A 24,727-nucleotide genomic window follows, 5' to 3' on the forward strand; every position below is an offset into this window, starting at 1 on the left:
GGTGAAGAAAAAAGAAAAGCAGCCGCGAAAGCGGCTGGAGGGAGCCACGCGGGGCGTTTCGTCGGGGCGCCACCGCACGCAGCGCGCGCGGCTCTCGAGTTTTACAAGCAAGCGCCAAAAATAAGAGGTGGGCTGTGGCTCTCCGTGCGTGGGGACGTCTCCGGGAAGCGGGGCAGAAAACGGGGCGGAGGGGAGGGGAGGGAAGCAGTCTGCAGGCTGCCTGGGTGGCGCGTACGCGCCGGCTGCGCCTCTCCAGCAAGTGCCCGCCGTAACGCTAGCCGGGGCGCTCATCAATTAGCAATGCCCGTTATTATCTTGATTGCATTCTTAATAGGCACGCCACGGCGGGGTCAGTGCGGGAGCGATGTTTAAACGGATCCGGTTTGGTTAATACACTAACACGTAAACTAATATCCCCTGCCCGCTGCCCGCTGCCGGCGGCTGCCCGGCGCGACCCCGGTGCCGGTGGCGGTGGCGGTGGCGGTGGCGGTGCCGGCCGGGCTCCGCCGGAGGAGCCGGGGGCCGGTCCGGGCGGGGCCGGGCGGGGCGGGGCGGCGGCGGGGGGCGGCCGGCGGGGCGGGGGCGGCGCGGCGGTGGCGGTGGCGGAGCCGCTGGCCGGTGTGGCGGCGGTGGCGGCGGCGGGCGGCCGAGCGGGGGCCTCGGCGCGGGGCGGCGGCGGCGGCGGCGGCGGCGGGGGGGTGGGACGCGGCTGGGCCGGGCCGGGCCGGGCTGGGCTGGGCGCTGCCCCGCCGGCCCTCATAAAGCTTTGATGAGACACTTGAGCCGCCTCCTGTGTTGCCGGGGCGGCAGGAGGCGGCCGGCGGGACTGGGCGCCCCGGAGAGGATGTGACTTCCCGGAGGGGACCCGGCCAGGCTTTGTGTGGACGGCAAGGTACGCGGCGCCCCGCCGGCCAAGTTGAGCGGCCGGGGCCGGGCGGGGGGCGCCGGCTGCGCCCGGGCGAGCCGGAGGGGCGGCGCCGCCGCCGCCGCCGCTGCTGCTGCCCCGCGCCGCCGCCGCTTTGTTCGGGCCGGGCCGGCCCGCACCTGTCGGCCCGGTGAGTGCCCGGCGGGGCCGGCCCGGCCGCGGCGCGGCCCGGAGGGGTCTTGTTCGGGGCAGCGCGGCGGGCGGCGGGAGCCCTGGGCCGGCGGGGCGCGGGCGGCGGCGGGGGCAGAGGCGCGGCCGGGGGCCGCAGGCTGCCCGCGTGGCGGGGGCGGCGCGGGCGGGCGCCCCGCGCGGGGCTCGGCGGCCGTTGGGCGGCCGTTGGGCGGCGGGGGCCGCCCCCTGGCGGCGGGCGCGCGGCGGGGGCGCGGTGGGCGCCCGCGGCCTCGTCGCCGCCGTTTGCGCGGCCGCGGGCGGGCGGCGGGGCCCGGCGGGCTCATGGCGCGGAGCGGCGGCGGCGGGCGGCGGGGCGGCTCTCGCCGCGGGAAGCGCTGCGAAGTGGGTTTGTGGATTCACGTGTTAGCAACTTCTGGGGCTGGGCGGGCCGCGCCGCCGCGCGAGCGGGCGGCCTCGGTGGTTTGTTTGTTTTCCGCCCGCTGCTGAGCGGCGCGGGCGGGCGGGCGGCAGCGCACGGCGCGGGGGGGCCGCGGCAGGGACCCCCCCCCCCTCTTTCTCCCCCCCCCCCCCCGGGCTCGGCGCCCGGCGTGTGCGTCGCGCCGCCGGGGAGGTGCGAGGCGGGGATGGAAAGATACACTTGTTGAAATGTAACCTTTCCTGGAATTTAAAACATGCTGGTTACCATAACTGGAATTCCTGTGCCATAAAGTCTTTGTCCTCTGCGTCTGCCGGGTTCAGCTGAAGACCGAATATGAAAGTCCTCGGTGAGCGGTTGTGAGCATGTAGACAGGGGAACACCTCCTAAAGAGGAAGTTTTTTGGGCTTTGAGCAAGTTTAAGTGACATAGTTGCATCCTTTAAACGTACCAGGGAGGAGGAGAGGGGAAAGCTTAGGTGTTCTCGGTTTGTTTTGACTTTGTCCTGATACAGAAATCACTGATCCCCCAGCCAAAAAGCAATTGGCCTTAGACGGGAAATTTTTCTGGTTGGCCCAAGGTTTAATTAATGTTTTGAAGGCCTTGCACTATTCCACTGATTTTTTTTCTCCTTTTATTACTTTTATGAGATTAAAAGCATGGGGTGTTACAGTTGTGGGCCACAATCTTTTTCTTTATTTCTTTAAGAGATGCTATTAGTGTCTTGAATTGTGCATTACAGTTAAAATACGTACTTTTCAATTTATTATAGTTTGCTGTTCTGAGGTTATTACTATTGTGAGATCAATAATCATTACTTATTTATGTTTCTAGTAACACAGTTCTAATGAATGCAAAGAATCTATCCTAGTGATACATCTTCTTGAGCAAGTATTTATGTAATCTTTAATTCATGGTGTGATAAGTACATAAAATGAATTTCCTTGTTTGTCCTTATATATATATTCAGATGCAAGCAAAGGACCAGACAGCGAATCACTTGCTCATAGACATAAGCAGCTTTCACCTAAGTTAGCCTGAGCAGCTGCTTGCTAGCACAAGGGAAGAGTTTGCCTTGCTTATGTATCATCTGCCATCTCAAACGGAAAGGTCGTCGTATTGATTCAGCACCAGCTTCCCTTCCCCGCATCTGTGCCAGGTAGTGCCTCACCCTTTGGACCGTCTAGCAGAAATCAATGGCTGTACTCGCGGAGTAAGAGTGCCGCCTGTGAGCACTTGTACGAAAGTCTGACTCCGGTGACTATCCCAGGCCTGACTATAGCCTGGGTATGAAAGGCTGTAAGGGGGCAGAGAGAGCGCTCTTGCCTCTATCCCGGCTATGCATAGAGTGGTTTGGCATGCGAGAAGAGGGGGCAGCTGTCCCAGGTGTGACAGCAGTGTGTGCCTGGGGTGGCAGGACGCTAGCTGGGTAAGGGAGCCTGCTGTGCGGGGAAGGGGGAGGCAAACGGTGCCTTTCTTCACCCTGCTCCCGCAGCGTAGGTCTCGGGGCAAGCCACAGCCTCACTTAGAGTAGAAAATAGCTTGAAGGAGCTGGTAGCCGTTTCAGTTATTTACGTAATGAAAAGTGATACAAGAGGAGCCTTTCTACAGGGCTCTGTAACTCAAAACAATTTTCTGCTGTAGTGCTACCACTTAATGCTCAACTTCGCTGAACCGCAGCTGGGAAAACCCATTTGTAAGTAGTGTGCCTTCTGTTCAAATAGCAAATGTTCTTTGCTTTCTAGACCTGCAGAGTAGATCCTGGCATTATATGGCCCTGAAGTCAGGGTGAACCAGGTCAGAGGGATCAAGAATACTTTATTTGACTAATCCAGATATAATAAGGGAAATAGCAGAGGGAAAACGGGTAACGTTTTTTTCCCCTCAGGAGAGGGAGAGGCTGGACTGGAAAAGTTGAGTTTCAGCAATGTGCTTTTAAACATTAAGGCGTTTTGCTGCAGTGCTACAGGAGTACTATACAGTATGCAGGAATACTACAAAACACAGTGCAGAGACGCGCAGGATTGTAAAGATTCATTAAAATGTGACAGAACACAGAGGAAAATAAGGATCAGTGCGTTTGCTTTAAAGCTATGTGTATGGTGACAATGCCGAACTGAAAGTCGCTGCAGTTAAAACTCCTTGCAATATCTGTAGTACTTTCTTTAACTGTTACTCCGTAGTTATAGTGAGAAAATGTAAGGAGCTGCATGCTTAGCTGTGTTCATGGCTCTCTTCCAGGGTGCAAATATAAAAGCAGGTCACAAAAACTTGTGAGAAGAAGACTCTAATCGCTTCTGTGCGTAAGCCTGAATGAAGATAAGAAACAATTCACTCTACTAGAACAAGTGTGGTACTCCTATTAAAATAAATAAATATTTCGCATATTTGCCTTCCTGGTTTGTATAGAAGGCTGAAATGTTGTTCTAAGAATGTGTCTTCTGCCCACATGAGAAGTCTCACGTTAGGCATTGTGTGAATTGGTGGAGGTGCCATGAGAAGAGGATATATGCTTTTAATAGGTTAATTACTAACTTGTTTTGACCTGTTTTCAAGCATATGTTGTGAGTGCTTGGTTCCTCCTAAATAGCCGAATTGCTGCTTAATTAGGAAACTCTCCATCATTTCTGAGATCAGTTCATACACTGGCATTCTTGGTAATGCTTAGTTGTGAATAGCCTTTTAAAGGGAGCTTTTAAAGCACTGACGTGAGGCTTTTTTTGCATATTGCTTAAATGAAGTGGTAGCTCAGTAACCTACTGTCTTCAGTCCCACCTGGGAAGGTGCTGTGAGTAACAGCACTTTTGTTCCCGGCAGCAGGGAGAGCAGTACAGAGGTGCGCTAAGCAAGCTGCCCCATGTGCAAGCTGGGATGGGGCTGGTTGCTGGCAAGCCGCGCCTGCTGTCCGTCAGCTCACAAATCTTATTCTTGTCCATATCCTGTATCCATCTGTTGTCTTTTCTCTTCTGTTTGATTGCAAGTTGTTCAGGGCAGAGACTATCTTGTCTGTCGCCTATTAGTGCAGTCCTGGTCACCTGACAAGGACTCCTCAGCACTGTTGTAATGCAACTAATGAATAACAGGTCTTCCTATACCAGCAGCTCTGTTACAGTGCCTAAGCTCGTATCTTATCGGAATAAATCCTTATGCTACTTGATGTGGAAATATTGACACATACAGTAACAGAAGCAAACACTTCAATTTTATAGTCATTATTTTATGGTCTGTGTGCTCTAACATAACCTTAGGCTGGCCGTGTTGCTTACAAGTCTAGGCTCTGATCAGTCAAATGAGGAACACTGTATGAGTGTTGCATATACGACAGGGCAAATGGTCATATGCATAAAGTGTAGGTGATATGTACTGCCAGGATCATATTTGTGTGTGTCTCTCTCTCTTCCCCTCCCCTGACCTTCAGGACTTAATTATTGGCTGACTATAGACTGGCAGAGTTGAACTGCTGTACCCAGATGTAATAGCCAACATCTAATTGGAAGTCTGAAATACTGAAGGTGTTACGGATTTAACCAAATCACAGTTTCTACCCTTTATTACTTGCAAACAGAAGATCGGCTAGAAGGATCCTGACTAGACGTGGTTGTAGTCCTCTAGTAACAATTACGCTCGTGGTGGCAGAATGTCCCATTACAGCATGGTTTAGGCATCCCTAATGGATACACCTGCCTGAAGATGAGTACCATGGACAACTAGAAAAAGCAAAAGGAAACTTCATGCAGTGAATTTTCATGCCCTGGTGACAGCTGCCATAAAGCTGTAGCAGTTGTATATTTTCCACGTTAAGAACATTGTATCTTTCAGAGAAGTCTCTCTTTTTTTTTTTTTTTAAACCAGTTAATTAGGACAGTTATTTCTGGCCGTGGCATTTCTACAGAACAGAAGGCATGATTGTTCTTATTTGTTTCTCCGAGTCCTTTGATCGACTTGAAGCTTTCAGTGCTCTGCGCTATAAATTACCTCAATGCTTTGGCAGTTCATTTCTTTTCTTGTGTACTTGATAGGAAAACGGAGAAATCCTTGTGACTCAGCCTCAGACTACTATAAATTATGAAGAGATGGGGGGGTCGCGTTTCAAATTAAGAAAGGAGGATGGGAGCAATGCTCATTGCTAAATTGAGATAAGCAGCTTCTGATATCTCAAAATCTGAGCAGCTACCGCCACCTAGAGATACACGATACAAACACACTGCTATGGCTGGCTTGCATGTGTGACTCTTGCCAATTAAAATGAGTGAGGCTGCTAATCCCAATTGTTTTTTATTAGGCAGCAGCAAGTTTAGTGGGTGTGTGCAGACTTTTTTTTTTAAACTGTATAACTAAGGTGGTACCTATGAATCCTATTCTGGTGACGCGAGTAACTAATCTTTGCACAGGCTTCCTTGCATGGCTTAAATAGGTAAACAAGAAGGCTCACTTTCAGTAAGTCATGTGCTGACTGAGCTTTAGGCTATACCTAAGGAAATATTTGCAAGTCAGATTTATCCTGATTTGTTACAGGTGTTGGTGAGGCTTGATAGCGTGTCCAAAGCTTGCACCAAATAAGTGCAATGTAAAACCAGTCCCTTAAGGATTTGATTTTTAACTCATTGAAATCTACTTGGTAGGGGCCAACCTTTCATAGATGCTTGGTGGATTAGAAGAAATTCTGATCTTCATCGTGTATCAACTCAAGCAACAGCATTTAGTTTAGTTTCAGTAGATCCAGGGTTTTCCCAATTTCAAAATTCGGCATTGAAGTTAAGTTGGATATGTAGATATTTTGTTGCTGCCCCAGATCTAACAACATGTTATATACTTTTTTTTTCCCCATCTACCTCTCACTTTTTAGGGTATAATTTTCTATTTTGAGCCTGCAACTTCTCATCTATACATTTTATATATCATTTTTTGACTATAGCAAAGGCAGACTTTGCATTTGGGAGAGCAGAATAAGCACTGTTGCCTATTTATCAGGAATAACTTATAAAAAGTATCGATGTGCCATTTTTATCCACTGAACTCAATCTTATATCCAATTATTTCTGTCTGACTTTTACAGAAACAGTACATTTTTGGGCCCTTAGAATAACTGGTAGCTTATGGCTTTCAGAATGTCCAGTGGGTAAGAAACACCACACAACTAAAACAAGCGCAAGTGGCAACCTCATACCTCATCCAACCTTGAAAGTACCAAGTCACTAGTCTACTGCATGTGCAGGGTATCTTTTTAGGTGATGATACTTTTAATTTCTTAAAGTGTTTTAAATCTTTCAATGTGAAGTATATCAGGATAAGTGTTTAATTTATAGCTTCTGAGGGACTGGAGTTTTCCTGTGGAAAATTGAGGAGCTGTGACACAGGCATTTACCATTCGAGTCAAGAGGCAACTGCAAACTGTTTGTACCATGTTACGTTGAGCAGGGAGAACAGTTGTTGTACCAAAGTAGTGTTTGAAAAACTACCTTTGGTTCACCTGGAGTTCCCCATCCAGTGTCTGCCCCTCTGGTGTATGCACTGGGCTACAGGTAGGTTTGTAGTCCTTTATAGGTGTGTAGTGTTGCAAGAAGATTCTGGCAAAAGAACCAACTAGGAGAAGTCTTCAGTAAAATGTTGCTAAATGCACTTATATTAACTGTGCATGCAAAAGACTGAGTATGTTGCTGCATTTAAAGATATAATTTTAAGGACAGAACTAGACTCTTTTTTTGCAGACTCCTGTAGTACATATATCTATAGAAGAGTTAAACATAATCTTGTGCCAACTCTAGCACGTGTTGTGCCTTATCCAACATGATCAAAACACTGCCTTCTTTAAACATAACAGCTCCTGGAGAAATGCAGCTCTGCCTAGATCAGGGAATTAAAGGTTATGATCTCTGGATTCTTTAGTCAGTTATGCCGTTTACTTTCTGAACTAGGTGCAACGTTGAGTATCATATGGTTTAGTTTAGCCTTCTTTACAGTGGACAGGGTGCCCTGAGTGAATGTGCAGTACTTGATATCCAGAGATGAAAAGAAATGAAATCTAAACTTTATCCAAGGACTGGATTAGTAAATAAACTAACCTCCCCTCAGTCATAGCTCTCAACAAACTAGAGAAGTGCCAGTATGGACGCTGTTGGGATGAGCGACAGGACTTGTTTCGTGGTATTTCTCGATAATTGCGCCTGCTGGCTGCTTGCATTGAGACTTGGATCTTCACTTGCTATTTACATTCCTTTTCAGTTGATAATCCAGTCTGACTGAGCCATAAATGCCAAGAGAGAAATGCTGTTTGATAGAATTTGTACTGAAAAGCAGTATGAGCCCAAAGGGGAAGCAATGCCACTAACAAGTTCAAGCTGGCAAAGGAAACTTCTCCAGAACTGGTGCCAGGAAACCGTGGTGCAGTAAGGATTTGCTGCTGAACATCGTGACTGCCCTTTATCTTTATAATGGGTTGAACCAAAACTAGAAATAAGCACATAGGAACTTCTCTATTTTTGTTTTTCCAGATATAAACATTACTGTTTAGGTCAACATCACAATTATTTTTTTTTTATTGGCGGCTAATGTCCTGCAGACTGAAGAAGGGTTGCTTTTGTTTTATGGGAAGCAAAGAGGCATGTTTCACGTTTCATTAAAGCAGCGGGATATTGGTGTGGCATATGCAGGTTGCTGCCAATGAAACGGTGTGAGAAGATAAGCAGGTGCCTCTTAACATCCTCTCAGAGGAATAAGTTGTGTAATACCTAGCATAACAAGCCTGAAAATCAGCTTTAGCCTTTAAAAATTAATGATCGGCATCTGAATTTAAAACAGAACGAAACAGAGCTGACTTTCTTGGAACACTCATCTTAAGTCCTTTTCTCTCTTTTTATTGTGTATCAGTGATTAATTCCTCCTGGCCCTGATGGCAACCTTACTTTTGCAGTTGCAATGGCAGAAAGGTAACAGGAACACTAATGATGAGCAAGGATGTTGAACAAGAATAAGTGAATCAACTCCATGTGCCTCCATTAAAACACAGCGAAAAATAAGATTTTTAAAAAAGGTTAGGGGTCCAGGCCTCCAAAGAGGTCTGCCTCTGAGTGTGGGAAAGCTGGATGGAACATTTTGAATTCCATAACTCTACAGCATGAAGTCACAGCACCTGTTTCTTCATTAGATTTGTTCAGCATGGATATTCTCGTAGAATTTTTTTTTTCTTGCTCTGATTCCTGTTACTTATGGAAGTTACACAATTTTGTGCTTGCAAATACCGGAAATCAGTTCCCCTGCCTCTAGTTAGTGGAACAACAGCTCTGCAATGAGTTAGAAGATGCGATGAAACTTCAACATCTACTCTAAATTAAACGTTTTGGAGTGAATCTTTAGTTGCAAAGCACCACCAGACCTGTTAGTATTCGAGCTATACCTGCTAGAAAATGATTGCAGAGGAATTGCTGATACTCTGCATATCTTGTAATTAGTCATCTTCAGACATGTTTCAAAGTGTGACCTATAGGTTTCAGTAGGACAGTCTTGAGCTATTTGTCTTTTTAACAAAGATGTAGCTGTGGAGATGACAAGATTCAGTGTGCAGAACTCAGTCTTACTTCCTCCCAGTTTCTTGCCTCTTTTGGATGAGGGCTGAGTACTGCTATGCTGACTTCACCCCCTCAAAGGGCCAAGCATCCGCATCCATGTTATGAGTAGGCATAGCCCCGTTCTTCTCCATTTTATACAAATTAAGACTGACCTTTGGTTCCTGGCAAGCTGCCTGTTCTGTGTTTATAGGGCTGGTAAATACCTACTTGTGTTGTAGTAGTTCTCTATGGGAATAGCTATTTCCTGAATTTCATAGCAAATTTGCTCTGGGAGAAAGTAGCTTGTGGATGAGACAGGAAGTTGTGTTGGATTTCCAGTGAAACCACTCGGAGATTTCAATAGTGAAGAATGTTTCTATTTTAACACTAGTTTTCCTTTTTCTTGTTGTTCTTTGTTGTATAATGGTTGAGGCCACAAATTAGAAGCATGAGGTTAAAAACTGAAGAATGAAAGAAGAAACAGAAAGCCATATGGCAATAGCAGGAGGTCCTGTCACCCCACCTTAGGCTTGTGACAACATGCCCTACATTTAACCTACAGTCAGGAACTAATTAACGACACAGATGGAAGTGAGCTAGCATATGTATTCAAAATAATACCCCCAAGGTTTTAATCAGCTGCCCTGCCTCTTTCTGGGTTAGACATCTAAGTTACTATAGAGAGATTTACAAAATATGTGAATGATGCGTATGGTTAAGGCAGCTTTGTGTAGTGGCTAAAGCAAGGGCCTGGGAGGGGGTGTTTTCCTGGTTCAGCAGTGACTTGCTGTGCGATCTTAGGTAAGTTGTTTAAACCTCTTAATGTGCTCCAGCCTAGCCATCAGGAAAGTGGGATTTCTGATGCTATTCCTCCTTCACCCAAGTATGCTGAGGGCTTGACTGTTTGCCAAGCACTTTGCAATGCTTTGGTGGTATATTCTGTAAGAAGGGATATACCTGTGGAGACGCACAGCAGTATAAGTACCAGTCTGTGCTCTCTTGTGACTTTTAAAGGTGAGGGTCCCCCCCTGCCCCCGAGCTACTGGACCTCATTACCATTGAAAAGACAGCTCTGCTTTTGATTACTGATAGGACAGTGATTTCTAGATCATCTACGATCTATCAAATTGTGCAGAGGTTTGGGAGAGGGAGAAGGGTTAGTTGTTTTCAGTAGAATAATGTTATGTTTCTCACTCAACTCTTTCTTTTTTTTTTTCTTATTTTTTTTTCCCCTCCCCTCCTCTCAGCTATTTGAAGAGAGGCTCACCTTCCCTGCAGGGCAGTAGAATCTGCTTATGGGAAGGCACAGGTATTAAACTTTTTTTTTTTTTAAAAAACTTCGTTTAGTGAAGTTGCGTATATGAATCCTCCCTTTGGAGCTTAAGGGCTGTTGCAGTGAGTGAGAGCTGTGCATTGGCAGTGAAGCCACGTTCTGCTGTTGGGGCTGCGTGTGCGGGTGTAATTCTCTGAAACAAAACACTCCTGAGCTCAGAGCTGAGGAGAGTTGCATTGTGTTGGGCTGGATTTTGCATACTTCTGTTCATAGGCATGTCTGGGCTACTTGTGTGCTTACATAGTTGGGGGAAGGGAGGAGCCAGTCTGTACACCTAGCAAACCTTTTTCTGTTTTTTGGTTTGTTTGTTTGTTTTTCCACTTCCTCTCAAGAGTATAATTATTACCACACATACATATATCCCAAAGGAGAGGGAGCCTCAACTGCGAGGAAACTGTTTCACTGAAACCTGCCACAGTTTGTTCTGATACAACTATTAGCTTGACAGTTCGTGTGTTGGCCCCATCTCATTTCATGACCGCACAAATAGTGGGCCGCCTGCCCAGCTGGTATAAACGTGAACAGCACGCTACAGTTGTAAACCAGCCAGTGACTGTGTCCACTGGAATGTGCTGTGGCAACAAACCCCAGTGGTCCTGGTGGAAACCATGTCCTGTGATGCCATACATGGTCACTGCAGCTGGTGACAAGGATGAGATTTACCTGGCTTACAACTTTCCATTTTCAGTTTTTGGGGTGTGGGGGGGGAAAGCTAATGTGCCGTGTTCACAGAAATCACAGTGTAGTGTTCCTCTGTAAAAGAAATTACACCGTTATACATCTGGGGGAAAGCAGGAGTTTGATAAAGTACTTTTTCCTGCACGGTTGCAGGCTTTTCTCTTTTTCGTTATGTTCCACTAAAATGTTTGTCCCTTGGGCAGTGTAACTAATGAAGCTGGTTTTCCAGCACTTGCACCTTTGCCAGATACACCTCCTGGTCCTCTATGAAACTCCTAAAATTGGAGCAACAATACGCTGTGTGGTAAACGGCCAAGCCCTGATGCTTATGAGCTTGGCAGCTGCTGCCAAAGGGCTGAGGTTTGCCCGCCACACTGGCAGGGAGCGGGGGGGAGATAAGGAGTGCTAATTTGGAGGGTGTCTGCTGCCTGTCTGCCCATTCTCACACAGCCGTGGAAAGAGTGCTGTTTGACAAACTTGTATCCCTCTGAGTCTGGTCCCCAAGTTTTTAAAAGAGGTAAGGGACCAAGAAGCAGGCAGAGCAATGGCCAAAGCCTTTTTTCAGCATGAAATCATGTTAAAGACAGCTGAAGACAATACCGCTTTGAAATCTGTGGTGTGCTGCATTGTTGTCATTGTAAAACATCAGTGGTGAAAGGAGAGTGCTTCTTCCTGAAGTGTTTTCAATAGTTATGTTAATATATTAATGTAATTTTCTGACAACAATGTTATCTCCAGAGATATAAAGTAGCTATGGGGCAGGGCACATGCAACAACCTTCCGCAGGCAGCAGTGACAGGGATGGGTTAGGTTCCCCGTTCTTGTTTAATAGAAATTCTTTGTTATTCCATTAACGTAGATTGTGATGGCTTTGCAAACTTGTGATGGCTTTGCAAACTTACCAATGTCTGCTTCTGATCTGGTTGTTCCCATGTAACTTTGGACTTTAATACTCGCAGAAGCTGCTCCGATACTTTGGTGTAAGCTTTATCCCTTGCCCTTGTATGGAAAGTACTTCGTGGAGATGCGATGCTAGGAACTGGACTGAGCATGTGTTGAGAGAGAGCCGCTCGTGAGGGCGGGCAACCAAAGGATGACTGATAACACCACTGGCGAATGCTAGCATATTGTTACTACCCATCAGGGCTATAACAACAGGCGTTTCCAGTTTCTGGTTCACACGCATCAGGGTGTGCTGTTGATCTGGTTCCTTTCAAGGACTGACTGTGGCTAAAAGCAAGGTATTCCCTCATAGCAACGCCACCTACAGTCAGGGACTCAGCCAAGGTAAGTATCTTGCACCAAATGGGCTGCCCTTGCCCTTTGCTCTAGGGAAAGCCCTGCCTACCCAACCCACGGGTAAGAGATCCATCTGATGCTTGCCCTTTTTAACCAGTGGTTTCTCCTTGGCTAAGCTTCACTTAGGTTCCTGTTGAGTGCATGATGTTCTGTAGGTCCTAGGACACTTGCCACTTGCAGAACTGATGGGTGCATGGAGTGTTTTACATGCTGTTCAATAATATATAAGCACTCTTCAGATCCAGGCTGAAGTGGTACAGCAGCTTCTGGGTTGCTGCAGGGCTGCTGGATACATGTCACTGTGCTAAGGATCCAACTCACGCTAGTTTGTGTGCGACACGCTCTGTTCTGTTCCTGCTCGCGGATGCCAATTATCCCTGCCTTCAGTGGGAGCTTCATGTGTGTACTTGGCAGAACAGCTTAGTCCTGTGACGATGCGACGCAGTATTTCATACTGCAGATGCCACTTGGAGGTCTGAGATGCTGCACTAATGTTAATTCAGCCTGAGCACCAAACATTATATAAAGCTGCAGTGGCTATTGAAGTGGGTGACTTCAGAAAACTGAAATTATCTACTCTCATGGAGGACTGAGATAATATCTTGGCATGGAGTATCTATGTTTCATGGGATTATTTTGTAGTGTTTTTTTTTTTTTGATAACCTATTTCATAGGTGAACTTTCTTCTCACAGAAGGATCATATAACTCTGAATGAACATAGTAATGGCATGAATTTGTCATGAGGAATATTCTGAAACAGCTGCATTCAGTTTTCTAAACCTGAAATCAATTCAGAAATTGGAATTTGCTAATGCTTAGGACTTGGTCTTGGAAGTCATGCCTCCCTGGTACAGTATTTCTGGCAAGGCTTTAGGAGTATGGCATGTTACCCTACCCATGATACTCCTGAGAAACAAAATGAAACCTGCTGGTAGCCCTTTCATTTGAGAGGGACTTCCACTGTGCAGTTTGATATTTCAGTGTGAAACTAATTGTGGCAAAAAAAGTTACAGTAAAGCATATTGTGTTTGATATGTGTAGTGACATCTATGTAAGTGCCTTTTTGAGCTGAGTTTCTTTTCCCTTTTTTATGGTAGTGATCACAGACCCTAGTGCAATTTGAGTGCCCCTTGTGCGGGACGCTACACAAACAGCTGGAAAGGCAGTATGTGTGTCACTAGTGCAATGATCAAGTCCCCCTTATAAAAGTATAAAAATAGTGCGCATCTGTTCTCTTCCATGGGTGTTGTCTCTCTGAAAGCTCTGATACCATCTGTGAGTCTGGCCTGCTATTCCCTTGCTTCTTTGTACTGCCAAAACTCAATCCTGCCTGTTTCCTGGTATGGGCAGAATGGGTCTGAGATCCATCAGACAAATCCTACTGGGAACCCCTCGTAGTCCTGTACTTGGCAAATTTAAGTATGAGTGTGCTTGTAATGAAGGCACTGTCTGGTCTGCACATACTAGAGCAGCTGAATCCTCTTTCCCAGAGCTTTGGAGCAGCAGTGTGCCCTTTCTGTGGCTTTTTGAATCTCCAGAAAAGTATAAAGAAAGTTTCTAGGAGACTATCTGATCCGTACGTAATTCAGTGAGAGATCAGGAATGTTATGTCATCACCTTACTGTTTTGCTGTTTTCTTTGTTTTCCTCTGGCCAATGGGAGTGGTTGTGATTTTTGTACACCTTGAGGAGACTGTCCAGTGAAAGCTAGGAATCCCCTCAAAACTACTTGTAGTGCATAAATAGATGCGTATTTCTTCAGAGTCAATAATAAGTACTGTTGGAGTTTCTTTGCTTTTTTTTCAGAGGCTGTACCACAGGCAATATTCAACAACATAAGATGACAGAAAATTTCTCATGTTAAAAGTTGTAGTTTGCAAACTACTTGTGAATTTGCTTGCAATTCACCTAAGTCTCTAAAATGGCTCTGACCTGGTCTCTGCTATCTCTGGCATTATGGTTAGACAAATTTCATTACCTTGGGGAAAACCAATATGAGAGAATAAAAATAAAAGGTGTTTCTTCTTCCTGACATGAAGCAGGAAATCGTAAGAATACAAATTGGGTGTGGGTGTGCATGTGTGTCTGTATGGTTTGGAGGGGGTGCTTTATTTTCAGTAATAAAAATTAATTATATACTTTGCTGCATAAATAGCCCTAAGGACAACCAGAGTGCGTCAGACATCCAGTTATGCATGTGTTAAAGGTTAATAACTATTTGTTCTCAGTACATTAAGTCTTTGCAAATCATGTGCTGACATGCATCCCATTTTGGTATCTGTTCACACACTCCGGTAATGATGTGTAGAGCAGGAACTCATGCCTGTGCCATTCAGTAGTATTTAGTGAATTGAACTTTTGTATAAAGGTCTTAGAAAATGGCAAGGCAGAAAATGAATGTCGTCTTGCTTCTAATTTTATCTTTTACTGCACGCTCCTTTCTGGAGATTAAAGCATTATAAATCTATTCAGTACTGAAAGAAAGTTACTTCAACTTTCATAACCATATCACTCGAATATCAGGATGCAGAGGAGCCAGTTCGTGTTCACAGCTATTCCTCAGGTCTCCCTGCTGGAAATGCAACCTGTTAAAATTGTTACGTTTCTGCTTAAAATAACTAAAAATAACGGACTGAAACAATTAACTAGTGAATTCTCATTAAATACAAATATTGAAGTAAATAGTGCAGATAGGTAATTGACTGCACATATAAGCTAGCTGTAGATAATTGACGTGACCTTCATTTAACGAGCCTCCTTTCTATTAGTGGAGACTACTGCCACAATTATGTGGCCTTATTCTGGCTGTAATTCTGTGGACTTTACTGAAGTACAAACTAGGTCATGTCTTCCCTGAGATCTGGTCCATGGTGGGTGACCTCTTTTCATAGCTTCAGCTGTACTGCACTGCGAGGAGAGAAGGAAGGATGTTCTTGCAGTCATGAAAATGGACTGCATTCAGGAGTGTCAAGTGTTTTTTCTGCCAGACACATCTTGTGTGACCTGATGGAGGAGTTTGAGGCTAGCATGAATTTATTTTAAATAGCATATATGTATTTTAAAGAAGGCAGTCATTGTGTGCACCTGTCCATGGGACAGCGACAGAACCAGTATTCCATTTCCTAGAGAAGCGTCTTACTAATCTTAGATCTTGTATGCACAGTGATATAGTTGAACAGGAGGACTGGAGAAGAACTACAGCCTTTAGTAGCCTTTCTGGAAGGTGGGAATTAGAAATCTGAATCTCCTACAGATGAGAAGGTAGCGCATACATTACAGGACTACAGAATAAAGCTATATCAATTGGCCATTTCTTTTTTTTTCTCTTGTTGCGCATCTGACTAAAAGCGGCCATCGTTCCTCTGTGCTGCCTGGCATTGAGTTATGCCGATGTGCTCAGAACAGGCTTTCTCGGGCAGGTCACTTTGGTTAAAGAATGATCAGCTTCAGAGTTGTGGTGAGCCTCCATGGGAGACAGTTGCTCTGTGCACCAGGATGGTGTCAGCTATGGGTGCACACAGAAATGCCGAGGCATCTCTGTGCAAGGCCTCATCGTGATGAGTATTTCCTGTATGGAAAGGGAAAGCAGCTTGTCCAAGCAGCGTGCTGGGAAGACGGACAAATGCAGCGCTCTGCCATTCCATTTCCACTCTGGGTCACAGTGACTGGCTCATAATCAGAAGGGTGTACACTATCTGTTAGTGCCTGGGGTTTACAAGACATCTATTGTAACAGAGCAGGCAGAATTTCTAATCTTTACCATATAATGAAGGTTTGATAGCTGGGGAGGAGGAGGGAAAGGACTGGAAGCTGCCGTCCAGTGTTTCCACTGACCTTTTTGGCACTACATTGGGATATTAGTCCTGCCTCATTAAGGGAGATACGAACCATGCATTCATAAGTCAATTCAAAATTAGCTGAAAGGTTATGGGTTTCTACTCATATAGTGAGATTTAAGTCTTACTCCACTATAACAGATTAACAGACTAGCAGATTTTGAACAACTGCTTCTACTATGAAGTTGCTGTGGCCACTAAAATGAAGAGGCTTCCTAGATATTAAAATATTACTTCCTCATATTAACTCATTTGATATCAATTTGCTGCCAAAGACAAGAGCCATGTATTTTGCTTAAGTTGTTATCAACATGCAGAGAAGAATTTTTTTCTTCACATCCTGCTTATACAGTTATGCTTAATTTGGGACTCATTTACAGAGAAGTAGATGTTTTATCTGTGTTCCACTTGATAGCAATCTGCACTGCTAAAGCTTAGTTTGACATACTCTTATGTTGGTGTAAATGGGAGGAAGAGGAGTGGCCTTTAGGGGAACAGATTTTTTTTTGTGTGTATTTTCAGCATGTTAGTGCTGTCTTAGCGTTGTTTTCAGAGTCTGTTTGTGCTCCCTTTCTGGCTAACTGGGATAACGGTGATGGTCAGATGTCATAGGATGGGATATAAGTGGATCAAATTTAGGAAGGCACTTCCCCTTCTAATTGGGGGGCAAAACTGATCAAGGAAGGGTTAATTTAACCTGAAATACAAAATACTGAGATGCGGTGACCAGCCACCATTTGGCAGGTGTTACTTAGGGATTATCGGAGTCAATTGATGAGTTTCTTTGCATGTCTCTTCCTCCTCTGTCTTTATCCACGCAAATTAAATTGCGCAGCTGCTATTCTACTAATTTCAAGTCTCTTCAAGTTCTTCATTGCTACCATGATAAATAAACAGCCCAGTGATAAGGATGTGGCTTGTTCCAGGAGCTGTCCTATCCTTTGTTCACCTACTTAATTTGAGAAGCAAATGTGAAGTGTCCAAGTGGTGTGCTTAGCTGATGTATGCAAGGTCCTGTTTCTGTTGTGCTTGTTCTGGTGCATCTTGTGTTGCATCCTCCCTTTTTCGGACCGACCCTTTTGGGTACTACGTGCTCAGACGGAATCTGTTCTCTGGAGTCAAGATATTGGCTGGGACTGCTGGGCACTACTCTAATAAAAATAATGAGAACTTGATTAGGAGCCAGAAGATCTGTGTTCTGTTCCTTGCTCAGAGTAAGAGTGGTGTTTATTTGAAGTTTTATGTAAAATAATTTTCAAAAGAGTGCATGAATATTTTTTTTGCCTGTTCCGCAGGTTCAGTCTTTGTATGCCAGCTGAAAAACCCCTTCTCCCTCTTGTCTTGTCTCTCCTTATTTGATAAAGGTGACTTTTCTTCCTTGTTGTAGTATTCAGCATCCCTAGTGTTTCTGTTTCTCCCCTCTGAGGAAGAAATCTGATATTATTCCCTGCAAAATGTTTCAAAGATCTTAGGATGGAAAAAATCTGCGAAATATTAATGTTCTGCATCGTTAGAGCAAACACTATGTTCCTGTGAGTCACAGATGTCAGGTTTGTTTAATTGTTATAAATCTATGCCACAATAAACTTTTAAACAGGAAGAAAGATGAAGGGATGAAGGAATAGTTGTGCTAGTGGAGAGAGGTTTCTTAGCCAAAATGCAGTTTGGCAAAAAACAAAACAAAAACCAAACAAAACCCCACTCCCCCAAATGATCCCCTCTTCCTGTGAACCCTTCACTAATTTTGAGAATGTAAATTTTGGGTAGTGCCTTTTAATACATGCTGCACTTTATTTTTATGTTTTATGATAGATTGTCTTTTCACATTTGACTCTTAAGAGTACTAGTTTCCCACAGCATATTTGCAGGAGATGAAGTAAGGCTTTTTACATAGCACCCTGTTGGCAAACAGAAATAGCATTTACTCCAATGAGTTCTGCCAAGTATGAGGTACTTCCGAATGAACTTCAAAAGCTCAGAAACGAGCATTAGCTGCTGCTTCAAAAATGTGAACAATGCCATTGCTTTCTAGCAAGCAGAACTGGTGAGAGCCAGGATCGAAGAGGGGGGGGGAAAAAAAGCAACTAGACTTGACAGATGTCATTGTAGCACTTAGGGATCAGCCAGAAAGTATAGCTCTTGGTTACAGCAGGATTTGGAGGGTTCTTGTTACGACAGTACCTAAAATATGTACTCTGCGCTTCAGGAGGAAACAATTTCTACCCTGAGGAACTTAAAAATGTTTAAAGACCAAGCAAAGCCCATGGGAGGGAACAGTCATGCAAGTTAAACTGACTGGAGTGCTGATAGGAATGAGTTTTGCTAATTCCAAGGTTGGTGAGGGGTTATCTTAATACCATTTTTTCACCCTTCCTGGGTGCTGTCTCCCTCTTCAATGGGGACAGAGCCAAGCATGCTACAGGCCTTGAATTCTAGCTGGTAACGCTCCAGACCTTGGACAGGATGAGAGAAGCGAAGGCAAACTGCTCCTATGTGAACTATGGCACAGAGCTGCTGGCCGGTTTGGCTCCTGATGTTCATGCTGGGCCCTCCGCTTCAGGCAGAAACCTCCGTGGAGATCTAATTTGATTTAAACAGATGTTTTGCCTGCATGAGAACAGGCAGTGTGTGGCCCTGGGAAAGTATGGTACAGTGGTTCTGTCATTTCAGCCTTGCTGTTTATCACTGCTGTAATCTAGAAGTCCTTTCCCTGGCATTCATGTAATGTAGCCGTACTAAATTTAAGCTGAAAAGACGTCTTGCAAGTGAACTGTCCTGCACAGCTTTTTTCCTTAGTCTATATTTATGTATACATACCTTCTACTTTTAGACAAGGAATTGACCTGCGGGGAACTGAGAATTGTATGGCCCCTTTCTGTGTTTTGAAAGTTGCTTTCAAAAATACAAATGCAACTTATCTCAGCGCTGCTCAGTTTCATGGGGATAGAACTATGAAATGTTTCTGGCATAGAGATTTTCAAAATCAAATACTTGCCTTTGCACTGGAAAGGGGAGTCTTGCCTGGTCCATGACAGATGAGCCCATGGGGAGAGGACCAGGAGAGTGGCTGTTGGCAGTCCCTCAGGTGGGGCAATGATCCTGATCTTCATAGCACAGCGCACGTGTGAAAGTGCCTCTTACCACTGAAACACTGCATTGCTGAATAGCAGCATTTGCTATTACTGTTTTTGCTGTTACTTGAAAGAGGTGTAATCAGCCAATAAATGGGGAATCTATAGAGTATCTAGTCTGATACTTACTGCAGAAGGATTTTGGCACATGACAATTCTGAGTTGCCGTCATCAGTGTTGCCTAAGGTTTTGGCATATGCTTTATCTGAAACTTGAAATCAAAGAACACCTCTATACATACAAGACTGTGCTTTATCACTGATAATGAGTTGTGGCTGCATGAAGCAGGTCTCTGCAGAAAATGTGTTTTATTTCATGACAACTTAGGTGGATTTGCTGTTGCTTTGACTCTTGTAAGTTAAATAATTTTTCTTCTTGTTTGTCTCCTTAACAGTTCCACCAAGTGAGAAGAGTGATGACCATCCTTTTCCTTACTATGGTTATCTCATACTTCAGTTGCATGAAAGCTGCCCCGATGAAAGAAGCTGGTGTAAGAGGACAAGGCAGCTTGGCTTACCCAGGTCTGCGGACCCATGGGACTCTTGAGAGCCTAAACGGGCCTAACACTGGTTCAAGGGGACTGACGTCGCTAGCAGACACTTTTGAACATGTCATAGAGGAGCTTCTGGATGAGGATCAGGACATGCAGCCCAGTGAGGAAAACAAGGACGCAGACTTGTACACGTCACGAGTTATGCTGAGCAGTCAAGTGCCTTTGGAACCCCCCCTGCTCTTCCTGCTTGAGGAGTACAAAAACTACTTGGATGCTGCAAATATGTCCATGAGGGTTCGGCGCCACTCTGACCCAGCTCGCCGTGGGGAACTGAGCGTATGTGACAGTACGAGTGAGTGGGTAACGGCGGCGGAGAAGAAGACTGCAGTGGACATGTCTGGTGCGACTGTCACAGTCCTTGAAAAAGTCCCAGTACCCAAAGGCCAACTGAAGCAATACTTCTATGAGACCAAATGCAACCCCAAGGGGTACACAAAAGAGGGTTGCAGGGGCATAGACAAGAGGCACTGGAACTCCCAGTGCCGAACTACCCAGTCTTACGTGCGAGCTCTCACCATGGATAATAAAAAGAGAATTGGCTGGCGGTTTATAAGAATAGACACTTCTTGTGTATGTACATTAACCATTAAAAGGGGAAGATAGTGGATTCATGTTGTATAGATTATATGGAGACAAAATTATCTATTTGTATATATACATAACAGGGTAAATTATTCAGTAAAAAATTTTATGGACTGCATGTATAACTGAAGTTTATACAGTACAGTGGTTCCACAATCTATTTATTGAACATATCCATGACCTGAAGGGGAACAAAAGTCATTTGCGCACAACTTAAAAGAAAAAAAAAAAAAAACAGTCTGCATTACATTCCTCTAACATTGTGGTTTGTCGCCGTTGCCAAGAATTGAAAATATAAAAAGTTTAAAAAATAAATAAAATTGCATGCTGCTTCAATTGTGAATTGATGATAAACTGTCCTCTTTCAGAAAAAAATTGAACCAAAACATTCCGTTTACATTTTAGACAGTAAGTATCTTTATTCCTGTTAGTACTATATCTGTTTACTGCTTTTAAATTCTTCTGATAGCGTTGGAATTAAAACAATGTCAAGGTGCTGTTGTCATAGTTTTACTGTTTCTCTTTTGCTTTTGAACTCCCATGAGATTGAAAAAAGAAAAAAAAAAATCCTTACCTTATACGTTCTGGATAAAAAACTTGTTTTTTTTGTATGTTGTGAAGGTGTTTGCAATAGCAATCCAACTACTGACAAAAAAATAAAAAAAAAAAAAAAAAGAGGCAACTGAAAAAGAATGGTGATGTTCCACTTCACATTGTTGAACTTCAGGCTTAAAGACAGCAGTTCACTGTCTGGCAAAATGTTTGGTTTTTTTTTTTAAACTCCTTTTTTTAATTTGCTGTCTTTTTGAGACCTGTGTTTGCTTATACCATGTTTGTTTGTGTTTGGGGTCCCACCCCCCCACCCCCCTTTGGAAGGAGGAATTCATTGATTGATTGCAATTTATAAAATATTTCACTTACCATACAACTGGAGCTTGTCATATTGGAAGTATCCCATGCAATGTGGAAAGCAATGACTTTAATGTAATAAAAGACTCTCTGCTTTGACCAAATGTCTTGTTGAACAGAAATACCACCAGAAAATGGTCTTCAAAGATTATTGTGAAGCAGGGAAGTCATGAGAGTGGATAGCCCTAGTCAAGCCAAAACATTGTTATCTACCCCTGGACTGGCTAAGCTATCTGAGTAATGGTCAATGCTGAATGTGATCCTGTGAGGGAGTGGAAGCTTCTGCACGTGTAGCGCAGGTGTGTGCTCCACAGAGGAATATGTCTAGCAGTCTTAGGCCTTGAAGTGCCTGGGCAAAGTATGGTACTTGAGAAAGTGCCTGTGCCTGAGGGACCCTGAGAAGTGGCTATGGAGTGAGGTGGAAAGAGTCTCTGTCTCTAGCTGAAAGCGATTAGCATGCTTGCATTCATGTGGTTCTTCCTCTGCGGTCAGCCTTATTTTATTAAAGCAAATACCAGCGTGAAAAATATTCATGAAGAAAGCGTAAGGGCAAGTGTGGGAATAGCTGGCTTAATAGCTACTGAGGTTTTGATACTCCTGTCAGGCTAGCTAGGCTGGTAGCATGAGGCTGGACACATGTATTTCTATGGAGCAGAGTTGTAAGCCAGAGGGCTATGTGCAGCACTTCCATTGACTGCAGTGGGCAGAGAGGCGGCGATTGCTCATTAGTGAGTTTGCTAAAGGCGCATGCTATATTTGTAATGCCTGTAGATGAAGTAAAATAGCTGAACAGAGAGAAAATGCTGCAAAACATAACTGCTTCTGACTACTGCAGAATCTGTGCATTATCTTGCCTTTCTGTTGATTAAAAAGCTGAACTGGGCAAAGCTTGTTTTGAAATATGATTTCCCCCATAATAATTCTTTTTGGAGGATATACTTAATATTGAATTTATATCAGTAGTAGCAGAAACCCATCCTGTAAGCTAACATAGACACCTTTTAAAATAAGTGCTTTCTCACACTTAAGGTAGAAGGACTTCTGCTTTACTGGGAAAACTGTCAAAGTAGAGCCATCCCAACTATAAAATGAAAACTTCCAGCAAATTTGTGCTGCGCTACAGACTCATAATAAGAGAAAGCTGTGTAAGCCTCTTGAAAAGGCATTCCTGACCAACTGCAGGTATTCAGGCTCCTATACGGACATTAGAAATGAAAAAAATTTCTTAATGAAACATCTCAAACTTCAACTGAAGCCTTCTTCCTGCAAACTGAAATTTGGCATAGTAGAGGACTTCATTTCACATCAGCCACTAGTTTTATGTGTATTATATTCGCATGCATTTAGTGACCCACACCTTGCACAGGAAGTATTCCCAGTAGGATTGGGACTACTCAGTAGTCTCAACTGCTACAGAGAGATGGAAGTTCTGGAACCACTGAAGACAACTGTAGTTGTATTTTCACCTTAATGAGATTAAGACTTAACCAAATTGATCAGTTGGTTCCACTCCAGTTAAATTTTAGGTGTTGATGATGGCTCTCCTCAAAATTAGAGTTGGTTGCCTAGGAAAGGGAAAGGATGATGCTAATGAGCGAACAAACAGATCATTCATGTAGACTAGCAGAAGAAATGATAGCTGTAACCTAACGGTAATCTAATTTAGAAGCAGGAATAAAATAATCCCCAGTTAACATAATGAATTTCTAAAGAGAAGCGTTGAAACATAATTTTTTACTTGAAAGAAAGTTCCTAATTTTCCAGAGTTAATGACGGATATATCCTTAACTCAGAATTCCTCACCTGGAATAAATAACGGTGACACTGTTCCAGAATTAAAACAGTTGAACGGTAGGACCAAGTTGGGCTATTAACTTTCTAGATGAGTAATTTAAAAAATGGGACTACTTATAGGATACCTTTTACTTAAAGTAGCTGAAGAAGATGGCTTCCCTTTCTTCCTTTTTTTCATGAATACCTAACAAACAAACACTTACAGATTATTTTTGGAACAGCAAATGTAAATTCAGTATATTAAAACATAAACCAGTCGTTTATACTTGTCCCTGGCTTTTGCAGCAAAGCCATCTGATGAGGTTTCTAGTCCCTTCCCGTTGCCTGTGGTGCTGGGGACACTGCTACCCCTCTCAGCACAGCCAGGACAGCAGTTTGTTACACTGCTACCTGCCAGACTGTTGAAGTAATTCCATTAGAAATGCATCCAAAGAGGTGAAGTGCAACCCATGTGCGTGCAGAGGACTAGGGGATGGAGTTACCATATCCTGTGGCTACATCTAGAGTGCGTTCCCCATAACGTGCCAGTTATAAACTGATGCTTTCAACCTATATGATCTGATACTGGGAATTAAACTGCAGGCTCATGGCTCTTACTTGACTGCCCTAATGCATACATGATCACAGGCTTGGCAGTTTTAGTTAAAACAAAGTTTGGGGAGGGGGAGGGGATGGTTTTCTTTCATGTTACTTAAGTAAAATCTAGCTGTGGTCTGTTTGTGACAAAGGTATATCATGCATGTCAGCAGGCCTAGTGCTGTGTTAAAGTAAAGACTCTTGCAAATGTAAGTTTATGTCTGTGGCCTTGTTCTCTATTATTCACCTTGTGTAACATAAATATTTATTGTATATTTATATAATTTTATGGTTTTTGGGGAAAAATTGAAATTGGCATTAAAATTTAAAAGCAACTGCGTCATATTGTAAATATAATTAAGCTATATTTAAGTGTACTAATTAACATAATATATGTTTAACTATAGAGTTTTTTATGTTTTTAAATATATTTTCAAAATATATATAAAAATCTTGGGGTTTTTTGGGGGACCATGTGACTCTTTTCTCTAATTGTAAAACAAATGAGTTTTACTATAAAGATGTGTCTTCTTTGTTTTAAAACAATTTTTACTTTATTTTAGCAATAAAATCTCACTTGGAGGGCAGATAGCCACCTGTTTCGTAGCTGGACAGTTAGCTTTGGGAGGGGAGGGGTGGCAAGAATTTACTTTCCGCAAAACTTGGGGATACTTAACAGAATGACGTATTTCTATTTTATTATAGCCCGTAAGTCCTCACAAGACTAAAAACCCATGAATAATGCGCGCGCACACACACACACACACACACACATATATATATATATATAAAAAATATATATATATGTGGTTTTATTCAGCTGTAAAATAACCAGTGAAATGGAAGCATGTGGGGAGGGGGTTACTAATGTTAATAAATAATGGATAAATGAGACATAAATGCAATAGCTAGAGTCCAGTCATGTACCTGATTTTTAAATGGTGTCATGTATATTTATATCCACTACACTGAACTTATTTATGACCCCATAGAGTACTAAGATTAGAATTCCTTGGATCT

At 43.8% G+C, this 24,727-nt stretch overlaps 1 protein-coding gene across 11 annotated transcripts in view; it reads left to right on the forward strand.

Annotated features, from left to right (window-relative positions):
* BDNF (brain derived neurotrophic factor) overlaps positions 1-21,441 on the forward strand; it is a 41,468-nt gene extending 20,027 nt beyond the window's left edge. For 4 of the 11 annotated variants that reach the window (XM_068945294.1, XM_009679448.2, XM_009679450.2 and 1 more), the window contains one exon: positions 19,688-21,441. In XM_068945294.1, coding sequence (XP_068801395.1) covers positions 19,688-20,449 — 762 coding nt within the window. In that variant the 3' untranslated portion in view covers positions 20,450-21,441. Of the gene's footprint in view, positions 1-719; positions 893-999; positions 1,056-1,409; positions 1,443-1,703; positions 1,822-9,384; positions 9,818-16,494; positions 17,377-17,412; positions 19,248-19,687 lie in introns of those variants that run through there. The other 7 variants (XM_068945298.1, XM_068945295.1, XM_068945297.1 and 4 more) reach the window with 7 other exon arrangements.
* The last annotated feature ends 3,286 nt before the right edge of the window (positions 21,442-24,727 follow it).

The sequence above is a fragment of the Struthio camelus genome, chromosome 5 (genome assembly GCF_040807025.1).
Source record: "Struthio camelus isolate bStrCam1 chromosome 5, bStrCam1.hap1, whole genome shotgun sequence".
Lineage (NCBI taxonomy): Eukaryota > Metazoa > Chordata > Aves > Struthioniformes > Struthionidae > Struthio > Struthio camelus.